This window comes from Apium graveolens, chromosome 3 (genome assembly GCF_009905375.1).
Source record: "Apium graveolens cultivar Ventura chromosome 3, ASM990537v1, whole genome shotgun sequence".
In the NCBI taxonomy this organism is placed as follows: domain Eukaryota; kingdom Viridiplantae; phylum Streptophyta; class Magnoliopsida; order Apiales; family Apiaceae; genus Apium; species Apium graveolens.
Window position 1 is genome coordinate 218,776,368 of NC_133649.1, and position 24,868 is coordinate 218,801,235.

At 39.9% G+C, this 24,868-nt stretch overlaps 1 protein-coding gene across 1 annotated transcript in view; it reads right to left on the bottom strand.

Moving 5' to 3' along the window:
- Positions 1-24,868, bottom strand: part of LOC141714821 (serine/threonine-protein phosphatase 7 long form homolog) — a 47,471-nt gene continuing 22,603 nt past the window's right edge. Inside the window, exons 2-3 of the mRNA XM_074518316.1 lie at positions 364-889; positions 1-163 (exon numbers count right to left, since the gene is read on the bottom strand). Of these exons, the coding sequence (XP_074374417.1) occupies positions 1-163; positions 364-889 (689 nt within the window). The remainder of the gene's footprint in view (positions 164-363; positions 890-24,868) is intronic.

Consider the following 24,868-nt stretch of genomic DNA (forward strand, 5'->3'; position numbering starts at 1 on the left):
CTAGATATCACAACCAGCCAAGAAACAAGGAGGTAAAGAATCAATGATATCCGTAGAATAAGGCTGCCATATAAAGTTAGATGCTGCAAGCTCATCTAGAACTGTACGATAAACAGAAAGTGTACGACCAACCATCTCTTTATAAGAAAGACTAACAAGCCACCTATAATCAAAATTAATAAATAAAACCAATTCAATATTCTAATGTAAATTAAATTTAAATCTTTCTAAAACCCAATTAAGGGATTGGTGAACCCTAGAATATTAAAAAATGTTAAATTAGGTTTATTACATTAACTTATTAAGCATGGTTATTATGATTTGAAATTAAAAGAACAATTAAAAACAAAAAAAGTTTCATACCTGTCTCCGTGTGGACCCGCAAGCTGATCATCAAAAATAGGAGAATGATGTAATGTCGAGTCTGTGGGGATTGGAGTAAGAGTAGGCAACCTCTCCCATGCCCATAACTGAAGCAACAAAAGACATCCAGCAACCTCCTCTTTGTCTGTCTTGCAACCCTTACATAGCTCTCTGTACAAGAATGCAAGGACAACAGCTCCCCAAGCATACTCACCACATGAATCCAAGTCCCGAAGAAAAAGTAGGTACTTTGGATTAATACAACCTCCAAAAATATCAGTAAAAAGCACACCAGCAATAAGATGAACAAGATAGCACCTAGTGCGATGCATAACCTCATCTAATGATACAGTCTCCGGAAGAATCCGCGGAGTAAGAGAAGAGAAGAAAGAACACGAAATCCTGGCTCCAATAAGGCAAGTCGAAGGAGGTGGAGTACAAAATATAGAGGCAACTAAATCAAGCAAAATATCGCTAGGTCCGGGGATATCATCAGCGATAAGAGTGTGCCCATTCACAGGGAGGCCTAGAAGGACAACAACATTCGGAAGAGTAACAGTCACCTCTCCTATAGGTAGATGGAAGGTATGGGTCTCCGGCCGCCACCTCTTAACCAAAGCGGATAATAAACTCTAATCAAGCTGTAATACAGAAACCCTAACGACATCATAAAAGCCAGAAGACTGTAAAAATGTTATCATCCGATGGTCCAGTGCAATACTATCCTTATTAGGATTAGAGCGTCTACATCTCAAAGCATCACCACCACCTAACCACCAAATCTCTCCAGACCTATGCTTGGGCTAAAGATGAAGAAGACTATCATCAATAGGTCCCGGATTAATAGCCTGTAAATAGATATTTGTAGAACGTTCAAATAAAATTATAAAATATATAAAATGTACTAACAAATTGATAGGGATAAATAAATTATGATTGTATAATTAAATACTGCATTAATTGTACAAACTGTGGGCTGCTAGGCCCAATAAAAAGATATATGATACTCAGACCAGAAAGGTTAAGCCTGATGGACCAGATCAGGCCTGATGGAATAAAAAAGGCCCAAAAGCCCTGATTATTAATTAATTTCGTAATTAATTAATAAGGGACAAATCAGATGTTGAAAAGAGTCCCGATAAGGATATAAATCCTTGGAGATTAGCCTCAAGGGGACCTAAAAGGATAAGGAATCAGTTTCCTACTACCTAGGACTCCAAAGTCCATTCTAATTATGAGATTTGCCCACCAAGTCTCCTATACCAAGTCCAATTCAAGGACTCCCAACATCTATATAAGGGGTCTCACCCCCACCAATCAGAACTACATTTTTTGGCTTGATTCTCTAATTCACAGAGATACGTAGGCATCTTGTAAAGGCAGATTGAGCCACGAAACACGAGAACAGCCATTAAAGGTCTTGAGCTCCCGAATCTTAGTATTAAATACAGCAAGTAATAACCTTAGTTTTTTATCCACAACATTTGGCGCCGTCTGTGGGAATCACAACAACAACCATGGCGAGAACACGGAGAACAATTGGAGCTCTAGAGGAAGGAACACCATTAGAGACAACCCAGGTGATTTCATCAACCGTGGAGGTTCCTCCCCATTCAACTTATGCATCTACTCAGGAGGAAGCCCAGACAGGGGCAACTCAACCCCAGCTACAAGGGACAACTCCCCCGATTCAAGGTACGAATCCTCAAGTTCAACAAATACATATACCTGTGAATTCTCGACCCGTCGGGTATGAATATTCAACTATTGTTACTACTAACCCCCCTTATGGGATGCCCCTTCACTTGAGGTTGGAGGAAGCGGATATGCTGGGCGAAGCGAAGCACGAGGGCGGTCGCCCCCCTATATACGAGGTTTGGATCCTATCCCTGAGGATCGGGAATTTTCTGGTCCATACACTGAGAGAGACTCCGAATCTTCGGATGATGAAGTGGCCCCGAGAAGGAGGCGTCCTGGAAAAGAGCCAATGGCCGATGGAAGGCAACGCCCCCAAAGCACCCCAGGGGCGAATCCCCAAGAAGTGCAGGAAAAGATCAGGGCTCATGAGGCTGAAATCCAAAGGCTGAGGCGTGATTTGGAGGCTCACCAAGCCACCAGACCCCACATGCCTCCTAGGGGGAGAAATCCTCCTCCTATCATAGATCTGGATGGTCCGGTAAGAAGAAGGGCTGCTGTCCCAAGAACTGATCCAAGCAATCTCCTTCCCCTTGGAGATCCTGATGATCCAACTTCACCCTTCACAGAAGAGATAATGAATGCCCATATCTCAAGGAAATTCAAGATGCCCACTATCAAAGCCTATGATGGCACGGGAGACCCCGCTAATCATGTTAGGACATTCTCTAATGCACTGCTGCTGCAACCCGTGAATGATGCTATAAAATGTCGGGCCTTCCCTCAAACCCTGTCGGGTATGGCTCAAAGATGGTACAGTCGCCTACCCCCAAATTCTATTGGGTCATTCAGAGAATTAAGTCAGGCTTTTATTAAGCAATTCATCAGTGGAAGAGTCCATGAGAAAAGTTCAGCATCTCTTATGAGTCTTGTGCAGGGAGCTAAGGAATCCTTAAGAGATTACCTGAATCGTTTTACAAAGGAGGCTTTAAAAGTCCCAGACCTTGATGATAAGGTAGCCATGATAGCACTGCAACAAGGAACTAGGGATGAGTTTTTCAAGATGTCTTTGGCCAAACGACCCCCTGAGAGCATGTTGCAGCTCCAAGAGAGGGCAGGGAAGTATATCAAGGTTGAAGAAAGTATGAGGAAGACCGTAGTAAGTAATGAGCCCACTAGAGGCAAGAAACGAAAAACTGATTTGGAGTATATCGCTAAGGACAAATATCCTAGAACCGAACAAAACCCTGATTCAACCCCCAAGAAGGGAGGACCTGGGCAAAAGTTCACTGAATACGCTAAGTTGAATGCTCCCAGAAGTCAGATTTTGATGGAGATTGAGAAAGACAGAGATATTCGCTGGCCTAAGCCCTTGAAGGCTGATCCCGCCAAGCTAGATAAGGGCAAGTATTGCAGGTTTCACAAAGATGTTGGCCATGACACCGATGAGTGTAGGCAATTGAAAGATGAAATTGAGTTTTTGATTCGAAAAGGAAGATTGAACAAGTATACTGGAGATGGAGGGGACAGAAATAATAATGGAAGGAAGAACTTTGAAGATCGTAGGAGGGACCAAGACGATCAGGGGCGAAACCCCCAGCCTAGAGGACCAGTTATAAACACCATTTATGGAGGGCCGAGACCTCGAGGGCCTGTGATAAACACGATCTTTGGAGGTCCAACTGCTGCTGGATTGTCCAAAAATTCCAGAAAGGCATATACTAGAGAGGTTATGCATATTGTTGGAGAAGCCCCGAAGAGGGCCAGGACAGAAGTAACATTGGCTTTTGATGATTCCGACCTAGAGGGTGTGAAGTTTCCCCATGACGACCCGCTGGTCATAACACCAATAATAGGAAATAGCCCGGTTAAGAGGGTCCTTGTGGATAATGGTGCTTCTGTGGATATCTTGCTCCACGACACCTTTCTAAGGATGGGGTATAACGACTCCCAGTTAACACCAACCGACATGCCGATATATGGATTTGCTGGAGTAGAATGTCCTGTGGAAGGGATAATCAAATTGCCAACCACCATAGGTACGGAGCCAAGGCAAGCAACGCAGATGCTGGATTTCGTGGTGGTAAAGGCTAGTTCAACTTATAATGCTATCATGGGGAGAACAGGGATACATGCCTTCAAGGCAGTCCCCTCTTCCTACCATTCAGTCATGAAGTTTCCCACCCGAAACGGGATTGGAGAAGAAAGAGGAGATCAAAAAATGGCTAGAAGCTGTTATGTGGCCTCTTTGAGGGCAGATGGAGTCGGGGGGCAGGTTCTTCCTATTGAAGATATGGATGTTCGAGAAAATGATGAGAATAGAGGAAGGCCAGCAGAAGAATTGGTCTCGGTTCCTTTAGACCCCGAGAATCCTGAGAGGATGACTTTCATTGGAGCCACATTAGAGGAGCCCCTTAGAGGGAGGTTAGTGAAATTTTTGCAAGAAAATAGTGATGTGTTTGCATGGTCAGCAGCTGATATGCCAGGCATAGACCCGGAGTTAATTACTCACAAGCTAAACGTAGATCCAAGCCGGAAGACAGTGAAATAAAAGAAAAGAAATTTTGCCCCGGAAAGACAAGAGGCTATAAAGCAGGAAGTGGAAAAGCTCTTAGAGGCTGGTTTCATTGAGGAGATTCAATTTCCGGAGTGGTTAGCAAACCCTGTAATGGTGAAGAAGGCTAATGGAAAGTGGAGGATGTGTATAGACTTCACCGATCTGAATGATGCATGCCCCAAAGACTGTTTTCCGCTGCCTAGAATTGATACTTTGATTGATGCCACCGCTGGACATGAGATGCTGAGTTTCATGGATGGGTTTAGCGGATACAACCAGATCAAAATGCATAAGGATGACATTTCAAAGGTATCATTTATCACTGACTTTGGTGTTTATTGTTATCTTGTTATGGCGTTTGGTCTCAAGAATGCAGGAGCCACCTATCAAAGGTTGGTGAATAGAATTTTTAAGGATCTTATTGGTAAGACTATGGAAGTCTATGTTGATGACATGTTAGTCAAGAGTCTAGTAAAGACTGATCATATAGCCCATTTAAGGGAAGCTTTTGAGGTCCTGAGGTACCACAAGATGATGTTGAATCCGACGAAGTGTGCTTTCGGAGTAGGATCTGGAAAATTCTTGGGATTGATGGTCTCGAAGAGAGGAATTGAGGCAAATCCCGATAAAATAAAGGCAATCCTGGACATGGAACCCCCCAAAACTGTCAAGGATGTTCAGAAGCTCACAGGAAGGGTTGCTGCATTAGGACGATTCATCTCCAAGTCAGGAGACAAGTGCTTGTCATTTTTCAAGTCACTAAAGAACATCAAAGACTTTGTATGGAGTGAGGAAAATCAGAAGGCATTTGAAGAGTTAAAGAAGTATATGGGCCAGGCCCCGTTGTTGGCCAAGCCCGTTCTGAATGAAGTTTTATTCTTGTACTTGGCTGTTTCAGAGAGCGCCTTGAGCGCCGTGTTGGTTAAGGAGGAACTGAAAGTCCAGAAACCCGTATACTATGTCAGCAAAATTTTGTATGGTGCTGAGTTGAATTATTCAGCCATTGAGAAATTCGCTTTAGCCTTGGTGATGGCTTCAAGAAAGCTGCGTCCTTATTTTCAAGCTCACCAAATTGAAGTGCTAACAAATCAGCCACTGAGAAATATCATTCACAGTCCCAAGGCAAGTGGGAGACTGATTAAGTGGGCAATAGAGTTGGGAGAGTTCGATCTCAAGTATAAGCCACGTACGGCCATAAAAGCCCAGGCACTAGCTGACTTCGTGGTGGAATGTACCATACCCAACCAAGAAGTCGGGGGGCAGGAAGATACCATACCTCAAGACAAGGGAGTCGACAATGGGGACAAGGAGAAAGAATATTGGGTTCTCTATTTTGATGGAGCATCAAAAACAAATTCCAGTGGAGCAGGGTTGGTTTTGCAAAGCCCTGATGGATTCTTAATTGAGTATGCCATGAAGCTAGATTTCCCAACCACAAACAATGAGGCAGAGTATGAAGCCCTGATTGCTGGCCTTGGTCTAGCTGGGACACTTAGAGTCAAGAACTTAAAGGTCCGTGGAGACTCGAAGTTGATCATATCCCAGGTAAAGGGAGAATTTGAGGCAAGGGATGATACGATGGCTAAGTATGTTCGCCTAGTAAGGGCTGTGATGACCCAATTTAATGAATGCCATGTTGAACACATTCCAAGGGAAGAAAATGCTAAAGCAGATGCGCTATCAAAGTTTGCTTCATCTGAGATTGAAGAAAGTTCAGGAAGTGTGTACTTCCGTGTTTTGAAGACACGAAGCATAGATGTTAAGCTTGTGGCTCCCGTAGGCTTGGGGACGTCATGGATTGATCCCATCAAGGCTCACATTCAGACCGGTTGGTTGCCAAACGATGCAATTGAGGCACGGAAGTTAACTGTTCGAGCACTAAGGTACTCTTTGATAGATGGGATTCTATATAAAAGATCTTTCGTGGTTCCTTACTTGAGGTGTCTCAGGCCCGATGAGGCACGCTTAGCTCTTGAGGAAGTGCATGGAGGTATTTGTGGGCAACACTTGGGGGGCAGGGCCTTGGCTCATAAGATAACCCGTTTAGGCTTCTATTGGCCAGAAATGATGGCTGATGCCAAAGAATATGTAAAGAAGTGTGATCGCTGTCAGAAGCATGCACCAGTCGCCAGACAACCCCCCGAGATGCTGACCTCTATCAACTCACCTATTCCCTTTGCTATGTGGGGGATGGATATTCTAGGGCCTTTTCCTATGGCCACAGCACAAAGGAAGTTTCTGATTGTAGCCATTGATTATTTCACCAAGTGGATCGAAGCCAAACCTTTGGCCAAAATCACAACTAAGCAGGTTGCATAATTCCTGTGGGAAAACATTATGTGCCGATATGGAATTCCCCGTATCCTCGTCACTGACAATGGAACACAATTCAACAACGAGGAATTCAAGAAGTATTGCGAAGAAAATGAAATTGAGTTACGGTTCACCTCTGTGGCTCACCCGCAAGCCAATGGGCAAGCGGAGGTAGCAAATCGGATAATCCTGGATGGACTAAAGAAGAGGATCGAAAAGTCAAGAAATAATTGGGTGGATGAGATACTTCCCATATTATGGGCCTATAGGACTACCTGTAGAGTCACGACAGATGCAACTCCTTTCATGTTGGCATATGGGGCAGAAGCAGTAGTTCCCGTGGAGATATCACATTCCTCTCCAAGGATTTAGGCTTTTGATGAAAAAGAAAATGAAGAAGGGCAGAAGTTAGCCCTGGATTTAATCGATGAAGTGCGAGATAAAGCACATGCGAAGATAGTAGAATATCAGAAAAAAGCTTCATTCTACTACAACTTAAGGGTTAAAGAGAGGTTTTTTAAACAAGGTGATCTAGTTTTGAGAAAAATAGAGGCTTCTGGTATTGGACAGAAAGGAAAGCTCGCCCTAAATTGGGAAGGGCCGTACAGAGTCAAGAACGTTCAGGGTAGAGGAACCTACAAGCTGGAAACTATGGATGGTTTTGAAGTCCCGAGGACCTGGCATGCACAAAACCTGAAGGTTTACTACGTGTAAGATAGGCTAAGTACGATTCTCACTTGTCATTGTGACAAATAGGTTTAAAAGCACCTGGAAGCTTTGCTTGCGTAGAATTTTATATTCTAGAAGAATTTACAATGTCTAGTTATTATTGATTAGGGTCGAACCCATGCTGTGTAAGGTTTTGAAAAACCAGACTTCATATTAAAAAGCTTGAAATTATTTCAATCCAAGGATGTTTAAGGTTCAAATGCATATTAAGATTGTAAAGTTAAAACAGAAAAAGGCAAGAAAAGCAATGTATAAAACATAACCCCGAAGGGTAACAAGTTCTGATATAAATAAAGTTCAAAAAGAAGATATACAAAAAGCTAGGCCTTGGAAGGCTGAGATTCCTCAGAACCACTATCCGAAGTCTCTTCGGAAGTTTCAGTCGTTTCTTCGGACGTCTCGGTCGTCCCCTCCGAAGTCCCTGTAGAAGTTCCCTCAGCAGGAGATGATGGCTGTTGAGGCGCTGCTTTGGGAGATTCTTCCACCCTGGCCTTCTTAGCGACAGGCTCGAATTCCTCCTCAGAGGAATCTTCCTCCTCTCCATCCTTGATCATGCCAGCAAGCTTTTCAGTAACACCTCCAAGCTCTGGAACCCGCACTGGGCAAGGAAAGGGCGACTGCTCAAGGACCTCGGGAAACTCATCCTGGATGGCCTCCACAGCAGCGTCCCAGCCTTCCTTATAGCTAACAGGATGAAGAAGGGCGTCATGCTCCACCATCAAGTCTTTGAATTCTTGAGTGTCCATCCAGCCATCAAAGGCTTTTTCCTTCTGCGCCTTCAAGATGACATTTTCAGCCCGGGCCGTCTCCAGGTCAGAAGTGGAAGAGGCCAATTGAGCTTCAAGGGCCTCAATTTTTTGATTGGCCTCCTCCAACTTCTTGTTGGCATCTTCCAGGCCAACCTTCCAAGCCTTGGCTTGGTGAATTGCCCCTTGAAAATGGGCGTTAGCCTGCAAGAGAAAAACAGCAAAGGTTTAGAAAACAAAGAAAAGAGAATTGTAAAAAGCATAAGTAAAGTACGTACCGTCGCCAGAGCTTGGGCTCCAAACAGCTCATTCCCCTCCAAATCCTGTTGAAGGACAAAATCTTGATAATCCACCGGGGAAATGGAATGCTTAGACCATTCCTTGGACAGGGCCATGCTGCCCACAATTGAGTCCTTGCCCCGGATCCCCCAAGCAGGTTGAAAATAGGCACCTGGCCTCTGCTTGGTGTGCAGAACTTGACTGGGGCCTTCCTCATCTGGCTCCGTTGCCTGAAGAAGGAACTCCGGGAAGCGGTCACCTAGTCGAGGGTCCTTAAAGATCTTCCCGGCCCTCTTCATCCTGGTTGTCTCCAGGTCCTTCGGCTTGGTAGCCTCCTCAATCTTCTCAGCCACTGCAACAAACAAAGTCAGTTGAAAATCAATGAAATAAAAGTGCAGGAAATAAAGGAGATAAGAAAGGGAACTTACTTTTCTTATTAACGGGCGAAAGGCCGCGTTCTACCAGGACGGTCTCCCGGATAAGGTCCCAACAATGGGAAGTGCCGTTGTCTTGCGTAAGGAGGTTGAAACCTCTAGCCTCCTCCTCAGACAAAGTTATGTCATTCGGGCTCCCGTCTACGGCCAACCCAAAGGATGATCGAAACAGGGAGCCCCAATCTCCACCTTCCCAAATAACAAACAAAAAATCTTTCTTCCACCCCAAGTTGTTGTCAGGGATGGACTTCCCATTCACGATATGGGGGATAGTGGGGCGCTGGTTGATAGAAGCCCAACCCGGACTTTTATCAGGGCTGTTTTTAAACTGAAAAATCTTCCTGAAGACAGCAACAGATGTGGGGACGTTGTGCTTGGCGCATTGCGACAGATAGCACAGAATCAACCTCCAGGAATTAGGGGGAAGTTGGCAAGGGCTGATGCCCACATCAGCCAGTAGCAAAGGAATGAATGGATGAAAAGGGAGTCTAATACCTGCCCTCAGAGTATCCCTATAGACGCATAGCGCGTCCTTCTTCCACTGACAGGCCCTGTCGGCCGGACCCGCAAGAATCAGCTTAAAAGGCTCCTTGATTTTGAAGCAGCTGCTCAACTTTTCCAGCTCCTTGGGATCCCGTAAAGCGCTGATATGATCGTGCGCGTCCAGATGCGCATCAGACGGATACTCGTCCCCTCGAGTGTTGATCATGTCGATTAAGGAAGTATACCTCGATCGAATAGGAAAATCATTGGACTTTCTAGCCACGTTCATCTTGGCCAAACGAGTCATTCTTTTGTCAGCCATCTGAAAAAAGTATGAGGCACGTAAATAGGCTATCTTAAAATGGCACACAATGGAAAAATAGAAACGAAAAGCAAAGGGAGGAATCTTACCTAAAGAAGCACTCCTGAAAAAGGCTTTGAGCTCCGACTTGCTGTTATTGCTCTGAGAATCTTAGCAGGAGGATGAAGAAGAAAACTAAGAAATGAGAAAGTGAGGAGTAATAGCCTTTCCTCATTCCTTTATATAGGAGGAAAAAGAAGTTGAAGGGACGAAAAGCCCATTAAGAACAAAGGCCCATAAGAAGAGGCCCAGAAAAAAGAACATTCCAGAATATACCTAGGAATTCTAGGGCATTCTAAACAGGGTGTGTTAAGCCCAGCAATATTTAAAAAGCCCAATGAGAAGGCCCAGTAATATTTGACAAAGCCCAATGAAGAGGCCCAACAATATTTGATAAAGCCCAATAAAAGAGGCCCAATAAGATTTGAAAAGGCCCAATAAAAGAGGCCCAATGAGATTTGAAAAGCCCAATAATAGAAGCTCAGTAAAATTTTATAGGGCCCAACAAAAAGGCCAGGCCCAAATCCAATTAGGATTTGGAAAATACAATACCCTAAATTAAAGCTAAATAAAGAAGGCTAGTGAAAGACCAGGAACCAGGTCGAAATCCAGGTCGTGAATCCTGCCCGAAATCTTTCGAGCAGACACCCGAAAATAACGGGTAAAAAAGACCAGAATCCAGGTCGAATTCCAGGTCGTGAATCCTGCCCGAAATCTTTCGAGCAGACACCCGAAAATAACGGGTAAAAAAGACCAGAATCCAGGTCGAATTCCAGGTCGTGAATCCTGCCCGAAATCTTTCGAGCAGACACCCGAAAATAGCTGGAATAACGGGACTGAATTGAGGTCGAAGCTTCGACCAGGAATGAGGTCGAATAAACCAAGCATCTTTCAAAAAATGGGGATTAAAAACCCAGGTCGAAGTTCGACTAGGATCCTGGTCGAATTCCAGGTCGTGGATCCTAGTCGAAATCCTTCGACCAGGAAACAAGAAAATCAAGGAATTTTCGAACAGGATTCAGGTCGAAATATCGACTAGAATCCTAGTCGAAATCCTAGTCGATAGGCTCATGACAAGAAGCTAAAAAAAAAAAAAAAAAATAGGGGGTGGAATTTTCGACCTAGATCCAGGTCGAATTTTCGACTAGGATCCTGGTCGAATTCCAGGTCCTAGATCCAGGTCGAAATTTCGACTAGGATCCTGGTCGAATTCCAGGTCGTGGATCCTAGTCGAATTCCTTCGACCAGGATGACAAGGCTGGCCCTTATTTTTGACTAGGATCCAGGTCGAAATTTCGACTAGGATCCTGGTCGAAAAAAGGGCTGGAAATTTGAAGAATCCAGAAAATAGGGAAAATTCCAGAAAATAAGGAAAAATCCCAGAAAATTAGGGAAAATTCCAGAAAATAAGGAAAAATCCCAGAAAATTAGGGAAAATTCCAGAAAATAAGGAAAAATCCCAGAAAATTAGGGAAAAATCCCAGAAAATTAGGGAAAATCCCAGAAAATTAGGGAAAAATTCCAGAAAATTAGGGGAAAATCCCAGAAAATTAGGGAAAAATCCCGGAAATAAGGGAAAAATCCCGGAAATAAGGGAAAAATTCCTGGAAATTAAGATAATTCCTGAATAAAAGGAAAAATTCATTGTAAATGTGTAGGTCGCTCCACACTTTACGGAAAAATGAAACCCTGTAAGGGAACAAATAGACTTAACTTCTGCGAAACCTAATCAATGTTTCCCAAAAGTTGGGGGGCAAATGATAGGGATAAATAAATTATGATTGTATAATTAAATACTGCATTAATTGTACAAACTGTGGGCTGCTAGGCCCAATAAAAAGATATATGATACTCAGACCAGAAAGGTTAAGCCTGATGGACCAGATCAGGCCTGATGGAATAAAAAAGGCCCAAAAGCCCTGATTATTAATTAATTTCGTAATTAATTAATAAGGGACAAATCAGATGTTGAAAAGAGTCCCGATAAGGATATAAATCCTTGGAGATTAGCCTCAAGGGGACCTAAAAGGATAAGGAATCAGTTTCCTACTACCTAGGACTCCAAAGTCCATTCTAATTATGAGACTTGCCCACCAAGTCTCCTATACCAAGTCCAATTCAAGGACTCCCAACATCTATATAAGGGGTCTCACCCCCACCAATCAGAACTACGTTTTTTGGCTTGATTCTCTAATTCACAGAGATACGTAGGCATCTCGTAAAGGCAGATTGAGCCACGAAACACGAGAACAGCCATTAAAGGTCTTGAGCTCCCGAATCTTAGTATTAAATACAGCAAGTAATAACCTTAGTTTTTTATCCACAACACAAATATAGACAACTATGTACAAAAAAACAATAAACAAATCTGGTCATATATTAACAAAATTAAAGGCCAGTACTCCTATTTTAAATGTTGCTCAATATATTACAAGGACATAATAACTTTTTAATCATTTCTCAGCTGATAAAGGGCACTGATCAAGATTCAACACATTTCTCAGCTGGATTCTCAATCATGGCATGCTTTATATTTTTAGCTCAGGTTTTCTATTATCAATACATAGTGGACATGTGTGTTTCTATTTTATATTTATTTTACTACTCTAAATAGATCACATCTCTACCAAATCCAAAGAATAGTTGTCTTCTTATTTGATGCTCAATTTAGTCTTTGAGATTTTTTTCTAACCACTTGCTTATGAAAGATGTCTACTGTATAATTTTCAAACTTTAAGAGTTGCATATCATTTACAACTAGTCCTCTGTCAGTATTAGTATTAAAGTAATCTACTCAAATTAGTAAAAGATATATATTATAACTACACACAGAAGAAACATACACTTAACAATAAAGAAAGTTAACAGGGATAATCAAAGAACAAGCTAGCTAACCCACTCATGACTCAGGTTGATGTACACCACTAAAGTTTTTTAAACTTTTGCATGTATATTATACTTCAAAAAGGTCAAAAAATATAAGCAACCAAACAGAAAGAGACTTGGTAGAAAGTACACAAGGACCATTTTGTTTTTGTACTTATTGCAAGAAGCAAAGGCATCAAAACTTTGGGGAGACAAGTTTATAAACAGAAGGGTTAATAATATGTTCATCTTGTGCAAAAGTTCTTGGTCCTCGAGTTGCTATTTTTAAGTGGTGAAAAATGCATTGCCATAACAGAACACCATTTGATGTTATATCAAGTTTTAGAACCGATATGAAATTGACATTTTTATTTTACAACTCCCTGAAATCTGAAATTATTTCCCATCTTTTATGACTTTTCTAGCCATTGGTATAAGTAGAGTTTAGTATTATGTACTATCTAACGAAGAGGCCTCATTATTAAAGTATCACGCGTCGCCATATCATACACATAAAACAGACTAGTAGCACTTTTGCACTTCAAAAAATAAACTTCTTGCAATCAGAAGTTCATCACCAACCCATCTATATAATAATACAAACAAATGGTGGGCATTATTATAGATAACATCATATCATTTAATAAATAACAACATAAAACATAATCATATCAACAAGAAAAGTCAAATTAATTTAAGAAACAAAGAAATAAAGACATAGGAGTAGAAAGACATACATTAAAATCCATAATATAAGTAGAATGGATGTGTTGTAAACCCTAAATTGATGACGAAGAAGATGAAGATATCATAGTAATCCAGTAATGTGTTGATAGCGTAGTAACCCGTAAATAAGTAGAGTCCAAAACTGGTAAACACCTCTGTGTAAAATAGGGGAGAATGAATAGAGAAAAGGGTGTTAAATCATCGGTCTGCGTTAGTAAAGAAATAAGAGTAAATTTAAAAGAAGATATAAATGGAAGCCGAATTTCCGTTTTTCCAATTGTTAAAAACGAAAGACGAGGTCATATTATGAAGTGACAATTGGGGCCAAAAAATTATATAGTGATATTGAGGGCCATTTGTGTGGAAAAAGTAACATTGAGGGCCTTTTTTCTATTATATTTGATTATAAAATTATTCTACCGTCTTCTTTCTTGTAATGTAGAAATAGGGCTATGATCCTATATATAATAGATCTACATAAGTCGATGAAACATATTTTCATTCTTCAATTATTTCCTTTCTTATGGTATTAAAGAAGAAAAAGGTCAAGAAATTTTATTTCAAATGATGTGGAGTACTTGAAAATTAGGGTTTCTTAATCTACAGTTCCATGAGAATTTTGGAAAGGTCTTTATAAACAATAAGACCGATAGGAAGAGTGGCTGAGACTTGTTCCACGCGACCACTCATATAATTCATTCATTGATATTCAGCCTTGCAACATCAACTTTTCGTACTCAAATCTTTTACAAAAAATTTGAGAGATAAAATTTAAAAGAGGTTAAATTATTATGGAAAAATTAAAAAACATAAATAAGTTTTTGTTTAATCTCAGGAGCAAACAAAAAATTAGAAAGCTGAAATTATTTATTTAATGCATCCAAATTAATTGTACCAGTATGAGTAATAAGCAGTTTATTACTGTCACCCATAAAGATCTCTCCGGGTCCATTGTAGTCTGGGCCTTTTAAAGGCCATTTGAATTGGATGTCACGTGGCAAGATGCCAGAGTCTGGGATCCCTGGTGTATCCCCAATATGCAACCAATAGATAAAATTTGATTTGGCTTCAAGATGATTATGTGACCGAGATCAACAAACTCAAGTTATGTGTCTAAATTTTTCATAAAGTTGACACTCTATGGGTTTCAAATTGATAGACGATAATGAATGGAATGATCGATGAAACTTGACATTATCAACTTGGTTTTCGTTAGGTGAAGAACGTCAAAGTTGAGAAAAAAAATATGTTTGTTAGCACGATTCTCAACATTGGTCATTTGTACAATAACTGTAGTTATCAGTTATATTATAGGTACAGAACATTTATTTTTTGTGCAACAACTGTAGTTATCAGTTATATTATGGGTACATAACATTTATTTTTTTCATGATGAATAGTTATACATAAATAAGCTTATCAAAGAATTTTTCATAAGTGACTGGAGAATCCCTTACGCGAATGATTACAGATAATTTACGAAACTCAGGTAGAATTTTGACAATTAATTCGGCATTAGATACCGACATCCGGGATGTAGCGAGTTCATAAGAAATGAACTAATCTCATAAAGATGGTCAACCACATATTTTGAGTTTGAATCGTGGCACAGTTACCTTTCCGAAGAGCTATTATACGCCTCAATGGAGTCCGTGTAAATTCAGTCTCCCGACACGTAGTCCAATGCAAAACAGAAAACTCTTTTTTCTGAAAACTGCAGAAAATTGTATTCTGATTTTTGGAAAACTGATCTTATCATTTATGCCTCCATATATCATGTATCTAATACATACATATCTCACTAACCATCAGTAGATTATGTTCATATATAATCTGTTCATCAGTTTATACACATATAAACGTAACAACATGCTTAATCATATAAATCACATAAATAACAGCCATGGCAGATTATATACATGCTTAAATCGTAAAATCAGTAAACACATATACGAATTAAAACTTTTCGCAAGTAACTCGGATATCATTGTTGGGTTTCGGGGTATTAAAACATGGTGGAAACAATATAAAAACTGTAAAAAGCAGAAAAATCTGAAACCCACCATACGATCCCTACGAAAAAGTAATATTTAATTCGTGGATTAGATGTTTACCTTACGAAACTTTACGATTATGGTTGTATAATGGATGTCCTTGCTTGAAATGGTCACAGCGTATCCCGCCTACGTGATCTACACCGTAAGGTATCCACACGAAAGCTGGTACGAGGGAGGTGTGTACTAACACCGAAAATCAAACTCGTTCTTCTTCTTCTTCCCCCCTCTCTCTGCTGCTAGGTTTTTTGTTATAAAAATGTGGTCCACTAAATCATCCGTATAGAGATTATATATGAGAGAGATACAAATAAATTCTAACTCTAACCTAAATTAGAGTTATTGAAAATCTGGAATTCCTAGTTGTTATCTAATTAAGTCTAACTTAATCATCAAGCAACTGAATTTCGATTTTAGTATTTGTAAATTCAAATTTCATTTTTTCTATTAATTAAGTCCCACTTAATTAATAATAAATAACTCGAATTTTCTATTTAATTCAAATCCGAATTTAAATGAAATATTCCTCCAAGATTTCTTTGTGCGGCCCTATAGGTTATTATTACGTTGCCAATAATTAAAATATGTCATATTTTTAAATTATAAACAATGAGTGGCATCTAGTAATACATAATTTCTACCCAAGTAATAATAATTAAATCGGTGATCGATTAAAACTTTCATGAATTATGTATAATATAATTTAATCCCACTAATCATATATTATAGGTTTAACTCAAGGCATGTTATGTATCATTCTCTTCATGGTTTAATCCAGGTTTTCTTGATCAATGGGTAGACTATCATTTCAAATCAATATTTGAGCGCGGTGCCACACATTTCATAGTCTAACTCACACAAGAGGCCAATAATATTACTCCAAAATTAGGAGGGTTAAATCATTTCTAGATTATTCATATTTCTCACACGATTCCTAATATACCCGAAGTCCACTTTTATCATTACCCGACAACTTTTAATTTAATCAAAGTATATTAATCATTATATAAAAATATAATGATTTCAAGTTGAAGGACCATACATCATTATCACTGTGATATTTATAACACAACAGACATATGGAATCTCACATGTATATTTATATATCCTGTGTTTTCGACTTTTGTATCACTATACCTATGATTAATAAGATGTGATCATCAGTCAATAAACACACTACTCTTAATGCATTATTATTATCCCTTAATAAAAATACTCGACTGGGGATAATTAGGAATATCGATACTATTAATATAATCTCATTTCTAAGTCACGTATTTAAAGATATAGAATGCATATCATATTTCAAGGACATTTATTAATCTAATATTTATATCGTAGTAAATTAAGACATAATAAATTATAAAAAGAATAATCGATAGAATATAAACATTAATAATCCAAATGTCATAAACAAAACATAATAATGTTGTCTTTAGGGCACAAACACTACCAGTTTACATGCGTCAACCACCTAGATTTGAAAATCAAGCCTTCCTGAATCATGTGTGTCACCTGCGCAAAGTCATTTATGGTCTCAAACAAACTTCTCATACTTGGTATAAGGAACTCAAACAATTCTTACTCTTGATTGAGTTTATAACTCTCAGTCAGATATATCATAATTTATTCTCAACAAACCATATATCCTTTTATATATACTTTTATATGTAGATAATGTTATCAAACAAATGATTGATTAGGTTATTGTTACATTTTTTAAACATTTTTCTAGTTAAGTATCTTGGTCATCTATCCTATTTCTTGGGTGTTGAAGTTTTACAGATGACTGTTGGAATTATTTTGTCCCGCTGTAAGTATATTCAGGACATATTACATAGTCATAACATGTTAAAATGTAAAGGCGTCCTGAATCAATGGCTTCCACCACGCCACTACTTCTTAGTGATGGAACCCTACTACCGATGAACTGAATATCGTTGAATAATTATAAAATTGCAATACTTATCATTCACAAGACCTGACATTAGTTTCTTAGTTAATAAACTGTCCCAGTTTATGCATGCTCTAACAACTACGCATTGTTCAGGTATAAAAAAGGTTTTTACGCTACCTAAACACACCTTAAGTTCTGACCTTCAAATTACACGACATCCTTCACAAATCCTGCACATATATTTGATGCTAATTGGGATGGGGACGTAAATGATAGGACTTCTACATCTGGTCATATACTATATCTTGGTGAAAATCCAGTTAGTTGGTCCTTGAATAAGTAGCGCACAGTTAGACCTGGCAACGTTCCGTGTCATGTACAAACGTTCTGTGTACTTTCGTGTTTTTATGTACCAAACCTTTAACCCGAACCCGACTCGGATTTGTATTCGTGTACCAATTTGGTGACACTAACCTGGAACTAATATATTCATGTTTACCCGCTTTAGTACACTAAAGTACACGAATTATATACGAAAATTATTAATTGTTAAAAAATACAATAGATAATTAAATGGTGAAGTGCTCACTCACATAGTCAAGGAACAATAAAATATATTTTAGAATTTACAATTATATATATGTTATTTAGAATAGGTAAAATTCATATTTGGTATTTACTATATATATGTATATTATATATTTTTTAAAATTTAATTATTTATTTATTTCGTGTACTTTCGTTCCGTGTCGTGTACTGATAAGTGACATTTTATACCACTTCGAACATCTTATAATGGCTTGAATTGATGTCTTGAAATCAAGTATTTTGTGTGTATTTGATGCGTTTTTCTAGTGTTTGTGCATTTCAGGGTGTTCCTTGTGTTTTTGGGGAGATTTCATCAAGAATAAGCCTTAGTATGTGTTTGGCATTGCAAGTGGGAAGATAGGAGCAGAATGCAGCAGAGAACGGGAGCAGAACAGAGCATTTTCCAGAAAGGTGCTGGGCGTCCGCTCAGCCTGGCTGGGCGGCCGCTCAGGAAGCTAGGCGCCCGTTCAGGATTGCTGGGCGGCCGCTCAGGGGCGCGAATTAAAAATTTGATTTTTAGAGTTCTTGTTCTGCTGGACTTCTAACTTCTTAGATGGCTGGGTTTTGTGGGGCTTCTATATAAGTAGTTTTCAGATACGTTTCACGTATGTTGAATCGTGGTATTAATCAAGGAGCAAGGAGATAAGGAAGAAGACAGGTTTAGCACATCGCAACGAAGAGGAAGCATAGTTTCTTGTGATTCTTTTATTCATTGTAACAATAGATGCTAGTTTTCTTTACTTTGAACCTATTTACTCTTGTGACGTACTCTGGTTTAATATAAGTAGTTTTATTAATTATTCTCGTGTATTATTATCATGTTTTCATATGAACCCATGGTGACGATGAGTTCAATCATGGGCTAATCATGATCATGGGGTCGTAACGGATTTGCTATGGAATTCTTTAGTTAGTTGTTTAATACCTTAGTGTGTGATAATTGTATGATATCTAGTATTGGTTGTGATTATTCATCTTATGTGCATCGCGAACATATAAGATAGGGTGTTAATCTCTTGTGAAGCGACGGTGGATCTTGAGATTTAGAACTTGCCATGCTAGCATAGGTTCATGTATGTGTACGCATGATTAGTGGATAACCCTAACCATTTTACTTGCCCTGTGTAATCATAAGGAACAACTTGTGCTTAAATCGTTATGTTGTAAAATTCTATAGACATATAGGGTCTCAACATAATTGATGACTATTCAACTTCTATCTTAATTGTGGGTGCTTGGCAGAATGGTATTAGTACAACAAAAGTTGGCTTTTATCAATTTAGTGTTGTTCGATTAATATCATCACCGTTACATGCTAAGGGTAATAACAATAACTATTGAAGGAAGTAGTAATGAAGTTATGATCTCATGTGTGTTTAATATTGTTAATTCAAGTGTCTGTTAAGTGTTTAATTCTCATAGTTAATTCTAGTTAATAATTAGTTAATCAATTCTATGTGTTATTGTCTTAACATTGAGAATTAATCATACATTGGTGAGTAAGTGTTAATTGAGCATAATTAGTCCGAGTCTCTGTGGGAACGAACTAGAAAGTATTCTATATTACTTGAGAACGCGTATATTTGCGTGTATTATTAGCACGTATTTTCTGCCCTAACAAGTTTTTGGCGCCGCTGCCGGGGAGTTGGCGTATTTGTTTAGTTTATGTACTTATCATCAGTGGTCATTAGAACTCATTGATTAAGATGTGTTACTTATCGTTTCCGGTTGTGTTTCAGGTACTTTAGTGAGCGTTTATGCAAACACGTTCTCGTACTCGCAAGAGGACTTTAGATACGGCCGAGGAGAGAGACTCAGTTCTTGATATTCCGGAGAAGATAGATTTTGAAGATTCGGATAAAGAGAGTGAGCAGAAAGAACCAGTAATCATGGGTGATCGTATAGTTCCGGCAGATCCAGCTCTTATGGACTTTTCTCGGCCTAAAATTGATGACATTCAGTCAAGCATCCTTCATCCGGCTATTCAGGCTAACACTTTTGAAATCAAGCCGGGCACTATTCAGATGGTGCGGAATTCTGTTTCTTTCGGAGGTGCTGCAACTGAAGACCCCAACATGCACATCAGGAATTTTGTCGAGATCTGGTGTGACTGATAAGGCTATCAAGCTGAGGCTTTTCCCATTCTCTCTGAGGGATAAAGTTAAGGATTGGTTACATTCTGAACTAGCTGGGCCCATCACTACTTGGCAAGATTTTGCGCAAAAGTTTCTGGTAAAGTTCTATCCAATGGCGAAGACTGCAGCTATGAGGAGTGCTCTTACTCAGTTTGCGCATCAACCAACAGAATCTATGTGCGAAGCTTTGGAGCGCTACAAGGAGATGTTGAGAGAGTGTCCACATCATGGTATGCCTGACTGGATGGTGATCACTGGTTTCTATAATGGTCTGGGGGTCCAATCTCGGCCCATGCTCGATGCAGCAGCTGGAGGCGCTTTGTGGGACAAAAGCTATACTGAGGCTTATAATCTTATTAAAACTATGGCTGCAAATGAGCATCAAAACCCAACTCAAAGGATGATGCCTGGGAAGGTAACAGGTATTCTGTAAGTTGATGCAGCTACAGCTATTGCAGCGCAGCTCCAAGCGCTGTCTATAAAGGTCGATTCTTAGCCACCTATGGAGTCAATCAGATAGCTATAGTTTGTGAGCTTTGTGCAGGTTCTCATGCTACGGATCAGTGTTCTCTTGTTAATGAATCTGTTCAGTATGTGAACAATTATCAGCGACCGCAGCAACCTGTGCCAACTACTTATCATCCTAACAACATAAATCATCCCAATTTCAGCTGGAGCAATACTCAGAATGCTATTCAACAACCATATCAGCAAGGCGTAAGTAAATAGTTTAATCCACCTGGATTCCAGCAACCACAACAGTATGCTTAAAGGCAATCATATCCTCAACAAGAAGGTGCTGCTCCACCTTCTAGTGTTGATTTCGAGAAACTCAAGCTGTTGTGCAAAAGTCAGGCTGTTTCTATCAAGACCTTGGAAAATTAAATCGGTCAAATAGCCAATGTAGTGCTCAATCGCCAACCTGGCATACTTCCCAGTGATACTGAAGTGCCAGGCAGGAAGGAAGATAAAGAGCAAGTCAAGGCTATTACCTTAAGGTCTGGAAAAGTTGCTGATGCTGAAAAAGCAAAAGACGGAGAAGCTGAAGTTGGTGATAAAGAAGAGAAGCAAAAGGAGAAAGCGGCGGAACCAAGGAAGACTACTGTTGAACACACTCTGCCTGAGGGTAATACAGGGGAGAAACAGCTCTATCCACCACCTTTCCCTAAGAGATTGCAATAATAAAAACTGGATAAGCAGTTCGGTAAGTTTCTGGAGATGTTCAAGAAACTTCACATCAACATACCTTTCGCTGAGGCTCTGGAGCAAATGCCTAGTTATGCGAAATTCATGAAGAGTATTCTTTCAAGGAAGGTAAAACTGGATGACCTTGAGACCGTTGCTCTAACGAAAGAGTGTAGTGCTGTGCTGCAACAGAAATTACCTCCAAAGCTTAAAGATCCAGGTAGCTTCACCATTCCTTGCACCATTGGCAAGTTGTCTTTCGATAAATGCCTGTGCGATTTGGGAGCAAGCATCAATCTGATGCCATTGTCTATCTTCAAAAAGTTGAATTTGCCTGATCTAAAGCCCACCTACATGTCTCTATAATTGGCTAATCGTTCTATTACATATCCACGAGGCATAGTGGAGGACGTGTTAGTAAAGGTGGATAAGCTCTTCTTCCCTGCAGACTTTGTCATTTTGGATTTCAAGGAATATAAGAAGATCCCCATAATCTTGGGAAGACCCTTCTTGGCTACAGGTCGTACCTTGATAGATGTGTAGAAAGGTGAACTTACTATGAGGGTGCAGAATCAGGATGTGACATTCAATGTATTCAAAGCGATGAAATTCCCTACAGAAGACGAGGAGTGCTTAAAGGTGGATTTGATTAATTCTGCGGTAACTTCAGAACTTGATCATATACTAATGTCCGACGCATTAGAGAAAGCCTTAGTGGGGGAGTTTGACAGTGATGATGAGGATGGCAATGATCAACTACAATATCTAAATGCTTCTCCTTGGAGGAAAAAGCTAGACATGCCATTTGAATCTCTTGGAGCTTAAACCATTTCCTGAACACTTGAGGTATGCCTTTTTAGGTGATGCATCTACTTTACCTGTTATTATTGCATCTTACCTTTCAGGTAGTGAGGAGGACAAGCTCTTGAGGATTTTAAGAGAATTCAAATCGACTATTGGATGGACTATATCAGATATCAAAAGGATCAGCCCTTCGTACTGCATGCATAAAATTCTTCTAGAAGAAGGTAGTAAGCCAACTGTTGAGCAACAGTGACGACTTAATCCTATCATGAAAGAAGTGGTGAAGAAAGAAATTCTGAAGTGGCTGGATGCAAGAATCATATATCCTATTTCTGACAGTTCTTGGGTGAGCCTCGTGCAATGTGTACCTAAGAAAGGAGGTATTACTATGGTAGCAAATGAGAAGAATGAGCTCATCCCCACTCGAACAGTCACAGGATGGAGGGTATGCATGGATTACAGAAAGTTGAACAAGGCCACAAGAAATGATCACTTCCCTCTTCCATTTATTGATCAGATGCTTGACAGGTTGGCCGGTCATGAGTATTATTATCTTCTGGATGGCTATTCGGGGTATAATCAGATTTGCATTGCACCAGAGGATCAAAAAAGACTACCTTCACTTGTCCATTTGGCACGTTCGCTTTTCACAGAGTTTCATTTGGCTTATGTGGCGCACCTGCAACTTTTCAGAGATGTATGATGGCTATATTCTCTGATATGATTAGAAATAATGTCAAAGTGTTCATGGACGACTTCTCCGTCTTTGGACATTCGTATGATGAATGTTTGAATAATCTTCGTGCGGTGCTCAAAAGGTGTGTGGAAACCAATTTGGTGTTCAATTGGGAAAAATGTCACTTTATGGTGCGTGAAGGCATTATTCTTGGGCATAAGGTCTCTAGCAAGGGTCTTGAGGTGGACAAAGCCAATGTGGGAGTCATTAAAAATCTTCCACCACCTATTTCTGTGAAAGGAATCCGTAGTTTTCTTGGTCATGCGGGTTTTTTATCGGCGTTTCATTAAGGACTTCTCGAAGATATCTAAGCCATTGTGCAACTTGCTCGAGAAGGATGTGCCTTTCAAATTTGATGATGAATGCTTGGCGGCATTCGAGACTCTCAAGAAGAGTTTGATAACAACACCGGTTATTACGGCACCTGATTGGACAGAGCCTTTTGAGATGATGTGTGATGCGAGTGATTATGCGATGGGAGCAGTTCTTGGGCAGCGCAAGAATAATCTTTTTCATGTGGTCTATTATGCTAGTAAGACTCTAAATGGAGCTCAAATGAACTACACCACTACTGAGAAGGAGCTCTTGGCTATAGTCTTTGGGATCGAAAAATTTCGATCTTATCTGATTGGGACAAAGGTGACAGTATTCACTGATGATGCGGCCATTCACTATTTGGTTTCCAAGAAGGATTCGAAGCCTAGACTTATTCGTTGGGTGCTCTTACTATAGGAATTTGAGTTAGAGATCAAGGATCAAAAAGGTACCGAGAATCAAGTAGCTGACCATCTCTCTAGATTAGAGAATCCCGATTCTACTTCACATGATAAGATATTGATCAAAGAATCTTTTCCGGATGAGCAGTTGTTCGCAGTTCAGGAGGAAGAGCCATGGTTCGCATATATTGTGAACTATCTTGCCAACAAAATAATGCCTCCTAATATGAATACAGCTCAAAAGAAGAAGTTTCTGCATGAGGTGAAGTGGTACATGTGGGATGAACCGTATTTGTTTAGACAAGGAGCTGACCAGATCATTAGGAGATGTATCCCATTCTGTGAGACGGAGGAGATATTACGAGACTGCCACTCCACAGTTTATGGTGGACATTATGGTGGTGAAAAGACAGCAGCTCGTATTCCGCAAACAGGTTTTTTCTGGCCTACTTTGTTTAAGGATGCACATTAGTTCATTTTAAGGTGTGATCGTTGCCAAAGAGTGGGGAATCTTACGAGGAAGGATGATATGTCGTTAAATGTGATGCTTGAAGTCGAGGTCTTTGATGTTTGGGGAATCGATTTCATGGGACCATTTGTCTCGTCTTGTAATAATCAGTACATCTTGCTGGAAGTCGATTATGTCTCAAAATGGGTAGAAGTCAAGGCTCTACCGACGAATGATGCAAAGGTAGTGTTGAATTTTCTTCATAAGCAGATTTTCACAAGGTTTGGAACGCCACGAGTAATCATAAGTGATGAGGGGTCGCATTTCTGCAATCGTAAGTTCACTTCTTTGATGCAGCGCTACAATATGAATCATCGTGTTGCTACTGCCTATCATCCGCAAATGAATGGTCAAGTGGAAGTGTCTAATAGAGAGATCAAGCGCATTCTAGAGAAAGTTGTTTGTCCGTCAAGGAAGGATTGGTCTTTAAAGCTCGATGAAGCTGTTTGGGCTTATAGAACAGCATACAAGACTCCACTTGGGATGTCCCCGTTTCGACTTGTTTATGGTAAGGGATGTCATTTACCTGCGGAGCTTGAGTATAAGGCTTATTGGGCGTTGAAGAAGTTGAACCTTGATCTAGATGCAGATGGGAAGAAGCAAATGCTTCAGTTAAATGAACTTGATGAATTTCGACTCCAAGCATACGACAACAACAAAATGTACAAGGAAAAAGTGAAAAGGTGGCACGACAGGAAGCTATATCCTAAGTCATTTATGTCGGGGCAGCAAGTTCTTTTATTCAACTCTTGTC